Source organism: Micromesistius poutassou, assembly GCF_964030765.1.
Source record: "Micromesistius poutassou genome assembly, chromosome: 1".
Classification (NCBI taxonomy): Eukaryota; Metazoa; Chordata; class Actinopteri; order Gadiformes; family Gadidae; genus Micromesistius; species Micromesistius poutassou.
Genome location: NC_140271.1, coordinates 17188107 through 17198520, shown reverse-complemented (window position 1 = coordinate 17198520; position 10414 = coordinate 17188107). Strand labels below are relative to the sequence as shown.

The 10414-nt window shown below is 39.1% G+C and overlaps 1 protein-coding gene across 1 annotated transcript; it reads right to left on the bottom strand.

Annotated features, from left to right (window-relative positions):
• Positions 1 to 6093: 6093 nt before the first annotated feature.
• Positions 6094 to 9994, bottom strand: mrps7 (mitochondrial ribosomal protein S7). Its single transcript, XM_084470158.1, has 5 exons — positions 9847 to 9994; positions 9303 to 9494; positions 9003 to 9066; positions 8716 to 8883; positions 6094 to 7067 (listed from the first exon to the last, which is right to left on the bottom strand). Exons 1-5 carry the CDS (start codon positions 9981 to 9983, stop codon positions 6846 to 6848), a joined length of 783 nt encoding a protein of 260 aa, XP_084326284.1. The 5' UTR covers positions 9984 to 9994; the 3' UTR covers positions 6094 to 6845.
• Positions 9995 to 10414: the final 420 nt, after the last annotated feature.

The following is a 10414-nucleotide window of genomic DNA, read 5'->3' as shown; positions in this document are numbered from 1 at the left end:
TGCGCATTGGCATAAATAACCCTATTTAAGCTCAGTTACACGTTTGAATTGAAAGGGACTGAGTTATCAACTTTTCCAGTTTTTATGCGTGCAAAATGCTTTTCAGAGCGAGAAAAGCATGTTTTGACCAAAAATGTGTTTTTGACCCTGACACGTGAATTGTGCTCAAAACCAATGCTCTCCACTTCCAAATGGTGCGCAATGGCATTAATAACCCTATTTAAGCTCAGTTACACGTTTGCATTGAAAGTGACTGAGTTATCAACTTTTCCAGTTTTCATGCGTGCAAAATGCTTTTCAGAGCGAGAAAAGCATGTTTTGACCCACAATGTGTTTTTGACCCTAACACGTGAATTATGCTCAAAACCAACGCTCTCCACTTCCAAATGGTGCGCGATGGCATAAATAACCCTATTTAAGCTCAGTTACACGTTTGCATTGAAAGTGACTGAGTTATTCACTTTTCCAGTTTTTATGCGTGCAAAATGCTTTTCAGAGCGAGAAAAGCATGTTTTGACCCACAATGTGTTTTTGACCCTAACACGTGAATTATGCTCAAAACTAATGCTCTCCACTTCCAAATGGTGCGCGATGGCATAAATAACCCTATTTAAGCTCAGTTACACGTTTGCATTGAAAGTGACTGAGTTATCAACTTTTCCAGTTTTCATGCGTGCAAAATGCTTTTCAGAGCGAGAAAAGCATGTTTTGTCCCACAATGTGTTTTTGACCCTAACACGTGAATTATGCTCAAAACCAACGCTCTCCACTTCCAAATGGTGCGCGATGGCATAAATAACCCCATTTAAGCTCAGTTACACGTTTGCATTGAAAGTGACTGAGTTATTCACTTTTCCAGTTTTTATGCGTGCAAAATGCTTTTCAGAGCGAGAAAAGCATGTTTTGACCCACAATGTGTTTTTGACCCTAACACGTGAATTATAGTCAAAACAACTGCTCTCCACTTCCAAATGGTGCGCGATGGCATAAATAACCCTATTTAAGCTCAGTTACACGTTTGCATTGAAAGTGACTGAGTTATCAACTTTTCCAGTTTTCATGCGTGCAAAATGCTTTTCAGAGCGAGAAAAGCATGTTTTGACCCACAATGTGTTTTTGACCCTAACACGTGAATTATGCTCAAAACCAACGCTCTCCACTTCCAAATGGTGCGCAATGGCATAAATAACCCTATTTAAGCTCAGTTACACGTTTGCATTGAAAGTGACTGAGTTATTCACTTTTCCAGTTTTTATGCGTGCAAAATGCTTTTCAGAGCGAGAAAAGCATGTTTTGACCCACAATGTGTTTTTGACCCTAACACGTGCATTATGCTCAAAACTAATGCTCTCCACTTCCAAATGGTGCGCGATGGCATAAATAACCCTATTTAAGCTCAGTTACACGTTTGCATTGAAAGGGACTGAGTTATCAACTTTTCCAGTTTTTATGCGTGCAAAATGCTTTTCAGAGCGAGAAAAGCATGTTTTGACCCACAATGTGTTTTTGACCCTAACACGTGAATTATGCTCAAAACCAACGCTCTCCACTTCCAAATGGTGCGCGATGGCATAAATAACCCTATTTAAGCTCAGTTACACGTTTGCATTGAAAGTGACTGAGTTATTCACTTTTCCAGTTTTTATGCGTGCAAAATGCTTTTCAGAGCGAGAAAAGCATGTTTTGACCCACAATGTGTTTTTGACCCTAACACGTGAATTATGCTCAAAACTAATGCTCTCCACTTCCAAATGGTGCGCGATGGCATAAATAACCCTATTTAAGCTCAGTTACACGTTTGCATTGGAAGTGACTGAGTTATCAACTTTTCCAGTTTTCATGCGTGCAAAATGCTTTTCAGAGCGAGAAAAGCATGTTTTGACCCACAATGTGTTTTTGCCCCTAACACGTGAATTATGCTCAAAACCAACGCTCTCCACTTCCAAATGGTGCGCGATGGCATAAATAACCCTATTTAAGCTCAGTTACACGTTTGCATTGAAAGTGACTGAGTTATTCACTTTTCCAGTTTTTATGCGTGCAAAATGCTTTTCAGAGCGAGAGAATCACTTTTTGACCAAAAATGTGTTTTTGACCCTGACACGTGAATTGTGCTCAAAACCAATGCTCTCCACTTCCAAATGGTGCGCAATGGCATAAATAACCCTATTTAAGCTCAGTTACACGTTTGCATTGAAAGTGACTGAGTTATTCACTTTTCCAGTTTTTATGCGTGCAAAATGCTTTTCAGAGCGAGAAAAGTATGTTTTGACCCACAATGTGTTTTTGACCTTAACACGTGAATTATGCTCAAAACCAACGCTCTCCACTTCCAAATGGTGCGCAATGGCATTAATAACCCTATTTAAGCTCAGTTACACGTTTGCATTGAAAGTGACTGAGTTATCAACTTTTCCAGTTTTCATGCGTGCAAAATGCTTTTCAGAGCGAGAAAAGCATGTTTTGACCCACAATGTGTTTTTGACCCTAACACGTGAATTATGCTCAAAACCAACGCTCTCCACTTCCAAATGGTGCGCGATGGCATAAATAACCCTATTTAAGCTCAGTTACACGTTTGCATTGAAAGTGACTGAGTTATTCACTTTTCCAGTTTTTATGCGTGCAAAATGCTTTTCAGAGCGAGAAAAGCATGTTTTGACCCACAATGTGTTTTTGACCCTAACACGTGAATTATGCTCAAAACTAATGCTCTCCACTTCCAAATGGTGCGCGATGGCATAAATAACCCTATTTAAGCTCAGTTACACGTTTGCATTGAAAGGGACTGAGTTATCAACTTTTCCAGTTTTTATGCGTGCAAAATGCTTTTCAGAGCGAGAAAAGCATGTTTTGACCCACAATGTGTTTTTGACCCTAACACGTGAATTATGCTCAAAACCAACGCTCTCCACTTCCAAATGGTGCGCGATGGCATAAATAACCCTATTTAAGCTCAGTTACACGTTTGCATTGAAAGTGACTGAGTTATTCACTTTTCCAGTTTTTATGCGTGCAAAATGCTTTTCAGAGCGAGAAAAGCATGTTTTGACCCACAATGTGTTTTTGACCCTAACACGTGAATTATGCTCAAAACTAATGCTCTCCACTTCCAAATGGTGCGCGATGGCATAAATAACCCTATTTAAGCTCAGTTACACGTTTGCATTGGAAGTGACTGAGTTATCAACTTTTCCAGTTTTCATGCGTGCAAAATGCTTTTCAGAGCGAGAAAAGCATGTTTTGACCCACAATGTGTTTTTGACCCTAACACGTGAATTATGCTCAAAACTAATGCTCTCCACTTCCAAATGGTGCGCGATGGCATAAATAACCCTATTTAAGCTCAGTTACACGTTTGCATTGAAAGGGACTGAGTTATCAACTTTTCCAGTTTTTATGCGTGCAAAATGCTTTTCAGAGCGAGAAAAGCATGTTTTGACCCACAATGTGTTTTTGACCCTAACACGTGAATTATGCTCAAAACTAATGCTCTCCACTTCCAAATGGTGCGCGATGGCATAAATAACCCTATTTAAGCTCAGTTACACGTTTGCATTGGAAGTGACTGAGTTATCAACTTTTCCAGTTTTCATGCGTGCAAAATGCTTTTCAGAGCGAGAAAAGCATGTTTTGACCCACAATGTGTTTTTGACCCTAACACGTGAATTATGCTCAAAACTAATGCTCTCCACTTCCGAATGGTGCGCGATGGCATAAATAACCCTATTTAAGCTCAGTTACACGTTTGCATTGAAAGGGACTGAGTTATCAACTTTTCCAGTTTTTATGCGTGCAAAATGCTTTTCAGGGCGAGAAAAGCATGTTTTGACCCACAATGTGTTTTTGACCCTAACACGTGAATTATGCTCAAAACCAACGCTCTCCACTTCCAAATGGTGCGCGATGGCATAAATAACCCTATTTAAGCTCAGTTACACGTTTGCATTGAAAGGGACTGAGTTATCAACTTTTCCAGTTTTTATGCGTGCAAAATGCTTTTCAGAGCGAGAAAAGCATGTTTTGACCCACAATGTGTTTTTGACCCTAACACGTGAATTATGCTCAAAACCAACGCTCTCCACTTCCAAATGGTGCGCGATGGCATAAATAACCCTATTTAAGCTCAGTTACACGTTTGCATTGAAAGTGACTGAGTTATTCACTTTTCCAGTTTTTATGCGTGCACAATGCTTTTCAGAGCGAGAAAAGCATGTTTTGACCCACAATGTGTTTTTGACCCTAACACGTGAATTATGCTCAAAACTAATGCTCTCCACTTCCAAATGGTGCGCGATGGCATAAATAACCCTATTTAAGCTAAGCTGCTTGTGGTCTATGAGGAGTACACGCATATAATAACTCAAAAAGGGAACACCGTAACCATTAATAGAAACAGGGAGGCTGCCTGGCACAAAAATCTGTGATCTGTTGAATGCATAAGTAGTATTAAGCGTCAACATATTTTAATTTAATATTGACCATGGATATGAAAGCAGGGAGATAGTCTCGAGGTAACGTGTCGGACTTACACACGGTCATCCGGGGTTCAATCCCCACACAAGTAATAGTAGTATAGGAAGGATTACTAGAGAAATCAAATAACTTTTCATGCCATTTATTTTCCATTGCTTTGAATATTCTTAATTAGGGAATTAATAAAATTAATAAAGGGAATTACAAAATGAAGCCAACACCAAGAATGCTACGAAATTCTCTGGACGCGAACTCGGGTCGCGCCTATCACTGGGCAAGTGACTACGAGATAATACATAAATTTGTGTAAAAATGTGTTGAAAAAATAGCCACAGTAACAATAGATAGCAATTCATTGAATTATTTCATTTGCATCATTTAATCTTAGACCCTTAGTGAAAATATACGCTGTTTGTACTACATATATGTACATTTATGACAAAATTGTGAGGACTAGGCTTGGTGGAACCTTCTGATGGTACAATTGTTGCTGACAGATGGATTTCTTTGAAACACCGCTCAAGTTAGCCTGACAGTTAACCTGCTTCTGACCAGGTTAGTTTTCTCGGATAAGTTGCCATGGTTGCTTAGCGGAGATTCCCTTAAGTGACGTTCATGGAACGCAACTCTAGCTGAAAGAAGCCCGGCTAAGCAAAATAAGCCCGGCTTTACTCTTAGCCTGGTTGACCCTCAGGTCGTGTGGTCGACAGCGCCATAGAATCCTGCGCAGCCTGCCCCATATTCTATCGAAAATAATCTTCAGATTGAAATGCATTGGTTTAATATTTAATTAATTAAATTAAAAATATATAATATAATATATATAAATAAATAAATATACAATTATTTAGTCATAATATTATAAGATGTAGCTATGTAGTTTATCGTTATAACAAGATCTGTATCTGACCATTGACATAGCCTACATATTTATATATGTATGTATTTATTTAAGAGCGGTAGGGGTTTTGCTTTACATTGCAAGAGAAAATCTCGTGAGAAACGATATTTTCACATCGCTTGCCCTGATTGGCTGAAAGAATGCAGGAGACGTACATTCTTGGCCTTGGTATTTTGTACAGTGGTGACAATTCCACTAGGAGAGCGGGTTGGCAGGATAGATCAGTCCACCAGCCTACCCAGCCTACTCACAAATCTAGGTGGACACGCCCACCTGTGATGTTAAAACACAGATTTTCAAACGGCTTGTAACGGCTAATCACACCACACCTAGTGGCATGTCATGGGACTTTTACATGAACATATGTAAATGATACTAGGGGCCTCTACGGATTCTCTTTTTTGCATAGTAAATTTCCTTTACTAACGAGATGACCCAGAAGTACTTGGAGGAAAGGTGGTTTGAATTCTAAAAATGACTTACTCCTGACCAACCTTTACGAAAGGAAAGGAGATATTGGTAACTCATAATCCTTTATAGTGACAATATTTAAAGCAACAGGCCACCGATGAAGTTTACCGACTAGCCTACGCGAAGACAGAAAATCGACTAGTTCCCTCCAAGTTCACGGCCTTGTATTTACCTTATTCAGGTTTCACAGACATTCATTCATTGGATTTGTTTGTTTAAGAAGGGGAAGACTATTGGTGGACACAAGTTGATCTGTCATTAACAAGCCATACTTATCATTAACGTTGCAATATTCTTCCAGGATTGATGAGAAGCCAAAGTAAAATTTCCACATTTGCTGTATACACTTTTATCAATTAGTATGTATGTAAATATAATAGGTTATAATATATACATGAAATACATTAAAAACATTACCTTGGTGTCCAAGGTTTCAGTAAACGTGTGATGGAGGCAGCCATCTTGAAAATGTGACAGTATTTCAAGGACCCTCCTTTAGGTCCTCTATAAGATGCCGTCCGATAAAGCACACCAGATAATAATACATACAACATGCATTATGTGCAGTATATTTAATATTCATTGGATTTGTTTGTTTAAGAAAGGGAAGACTATTGGTGGACACAAGTTGATCTGTCATTAACAAGCCATACTTATCATTAACGTTGCAATATTCTTCCAGGATTGATGAGAAGCCAAAGTAAAATTTCCACATATGCTGTATACACTTTTATCAATTAGTATGTATGTAAATGTTATCAATACACTATGGGCATTGTATAATTGTCACATTACAAGTTGAATTCATACCATAAACACACAATACAAAAAGTGTCTAAATACAATTGGGCTTAAGATGCTGTATGATTGAATTGTAGGTACTCCACAACTCAGAATGGATCCCACTGCAACCGTGACAGGGGTACAATGTATTTCAAGTCTGATGGCGTTTGTCTTGTTTTAAACCCACACTTATAGCGGGAGCAGTCTAAACTGACTACCACCAGCGGTAGTGGGCATAGGCTCTGTTGGATTCTGCCATCTTGTGTAGCTCGTGTTTCTTCTTGATTACATTGCCCTCCTTCACAAAGGCTGCCAGAAGTTCCTGGGAAAGTTTTTCAAAGAGATGTGTGCGCCTGTGTCTGTTCTCCCTGCACTCTGTGATAATCCACTTCATAGCCAGGAAGCGCCGGCGATTGTCAGTAAGAGGGATGGGAACCTGGATGGGTAAAATTCAAAACAAATTATAGTTGCAAGCAACCATAAGGGGTCCTACTGAATGACCGTATGACCGACAGTATGACAGTATGACTGACAGTATGACAGTCTGACCGACAGTATGACAGTATGACCGACAGTCTGACAGTATGAACGACAGTATGACTGACAGTATGACCGTAGACTGCCAAGGGCAGATTGGAGTATATTTTGAGAAATAGAAGTCTTTCGTACGTGGAGGTATGTTGAGCTTGGTATGGTAATATGGCATTGGTATGCCTTAAAAACTGGTTTACCGGCAGTTAACATATCAAAACAATCACCAACCATGTTTCTAAAGCCTACTGTGTCAAAATCCACTGTCAAACAGATGTTTGGGAAATAACGTGTGTACCCCTTTAAGGCCCAACCTGCATTGTAGAGAGGCCATGGTTCAGAAGGGAGAACTTCAAACAAATGCTTTTTGGTTGTTTTTTCAGATAGTCTTCAAATTTGGCATGGGTATACTATGGAATCGCCTCTTAATAGCCACATTCAACAGCTGAGCCTACTTGTTTTGGATGCAATGTTAGAGCTCTTTAAACGTGTTGTAGAGCTGTATACATATGCATGTATTTCACTTTAAAATGTATATCTCTGCCGTCTTTCGCCTTATTGTTATGAATTGAACACCATATAGTCCCACAGTTACCTAGAATATGTGTGTCAAGTTTGCAGCTTTTCTCACTTTCGGCACTAAAGGAGTTAATGTGTGGGTGTTTCGTCAAGTTGTGGTCACTGCATTTTATCCAAATGGTCTGACCATATGGGTTGAGGTTTGAAAGTTGTTCATCATGACAAATGGTGCAAGTATAACAAGTTTCATGCATATTGCACCTTCCTAGTGGTAATGGCAGCCTGTTGAATTCCTGAACTTCAAGGCCTTGTTATAGCGCCACCTATGTGTTATTCTTGCCCATCTTTTGATTCCCTTACTAACCTTACGAGTTCAACAAGCCTGCCAATTTTTATAACTTTTGGAGCCAAAAAGTCTGCTTAAAAATAATAATAATACTACCGAATACAAAAGGGTTCCTACGTTTTTCGTAGGACCCCTAATAATAATAATAATAATACTACCGAATACAAAAGGGTTCCTATGGTTCATAGGACCCCTAATAATAATAATAATAATACTACCGAATACAAAAGGGTTCCTATGGTTCATAGGACCCCTAATAATAATAATAATTATAATACTACCGAATACAAAAGGGTTCCTATGGTTCATAGGACCCCTAATAATAATAATAATAATACTACCGAATACAAAAGGGTTCCTATGGTTCATAGGACCCCTAATAATAATAATAATAATACTACCGAATACAAAAGGGTTCCTACGGTTCATAGGACCCCTAATAATAACACAGAACTTATGATCATACTTCTATAAACAAGAATCAATAATTAAATGTTTAATAAAAAAACTTTAGATATTATACAAAGACACACATTGCATCTCTTTTGACACATTTATGCCTAGACCTACAGTCTTTTTTTGTATCAGTAGTATGTGTGTTTTTTACTAGGTGCTGACCCTTGCCATAAGAATTTCACTAAAGAATGACAACTGCACTTTTGATCAGAAAACACTGAATCTCACTGACCTGGTAGAACTTGCCTCCCTTCTGTATGCTGGCCAACCCAATGACAGGCTTACAGTTGTCAAGGGCCTGGTGGAAGATGGTGTACGGATTACACTCAATGTCCTCTCTCTTCCCCTGGGGCGCTTTGTGGTACTTCTCCACCTGTTTCCTCTTCATATGCTCCAGTGTCTGTATGGGGGTCATGGGTGGGTAGGTCAGCTGGTTAGTATAGGTAATGTCAACTACTATATAATAAAGCACACCGAAGAGATCTATGAGAGTATCCCAATATCTTTGTTCTTACTTACATCCGTCATGATGTTTTTGGCCAAAACCTTGTCTCCACCTTTCATTATCATATTGATGAATTTACTGTGGGAAAAGAAAAAAGAATGAACGGTGAGTGTGTGACTTTGTATATTTAAGTAAACATTGATTACACCTGCACAAACACTGTGCTTGAGCCATGTGACCTGCTCACTGTATGGCAAGGTTGTCAGCCTGTTATGTCCAGATGTATTATTTAAGGTATTCAGCTTGAATAACAAACATCCACAATTTCCAAATAACTTGACAGGAGCATGAAAATACTACGGCCTGTGTGTTACCTTAATACTGGGTCACTGAAAACCGAACTGGTAATCCCACTGGTGGCTGCTTTTATGGGTCTAAGCTCCTTCAGCTCGCGGTGCTGCTTCTCCTCCGTGGTCAGCTCTGTATCTGGCACGCTGTAAGCCTCCCTCTGAATCTCTGGCTCCAGGTAGTACGGGTTGTACCTGCTCCATCTCACCAAGACCACCCTGCAGGCGTAGATCCGATGAGGGGAAATATTTGTAATTTGTCTCAATATTTTTAAGACAACAGTACACATGATCTAATGTATGTGAATAGTTGATGAACGTCTATTAAATCCAACTGCCATAACGCACAGTTCGCATTGCTATTAAGTAACTGGTTCGGTACTGCTGTTGATACCGTACAAATGCACTGAAACGGTAACATTGCATTTAAGAAAGCACGTCATTCGTCATTAAATATTACAAGCTATATAACAGTTACAGTGTTTATCGCATTCCATAGTTTATTTTTACTGTATAATGCCAAATATATAATAGGTTATGATATATACATGAAATACATTAAAAACATTACCTTGGTGTCCAAGGTTTCAGTAAACGTGTGATGGAGGCAGCCATCTTGAAAATGTGACAGTATTTGAAGGACCCTCCTTTAGGTCCTCTATGAGATGCCGTCCGATAAAGCACACCAGATAATAATACACACAACATGCATTATGTGCAGTATATTTAATAGGAGGAACATTTTTTTATTCAATTAAAAAAAAAAGTGTGGTTACCCACATATGATACATCAACATAAATGATGTCAGTGTCTGGTGTCAGACTCGCGGGGGATTCTGGGAGCCCCACTGTAGAACGGAAATACGTCACCTTCACTTGAATAAGGAAGTAAGTTGTAAACAACGTGAAACAATAACAAGACCGCTATATGTGAAATAGATCCTAACTAATGCAGAAACGTCAGGGTATTGCAATGTTCCGTAATTGGACGTTTTACGTATTTTATCAAATTTCAGTGAACAAATTATTCACGACAAGAGTCAAATGAAAGACGGTTACTCTGTAATGCACTTAACTCCTTTATCATCAAAGCATGACAACCTTACATCTGTATAAGTGACAAGCCTCTCAGAGATGGG

Bases quoted from the DNA above. Each gene is read 5' to 3' on its own strand.
- mrps7 (XM_084470158.1), bottom strand. From the start codon at position 9,983: ATGTTGTGTGTATTATTATCTGGTGTGCTTTATCGGACGGCATCTCAT. The intron at 9,495-9,846 runs GTAATGTTTTTA...CTACGCCTGCAG, and splicing joins CTGAAACCTTGGACACCAAG to GGTGGTCTTGGTGAGATGGA. The intron at 9,067-9,302 runs GTAACACACAGG...CTTTTCCCACAG, and splicing joins TTCAGTGACCCAGTATTAAG to TAAATTCATCAATATGATAA.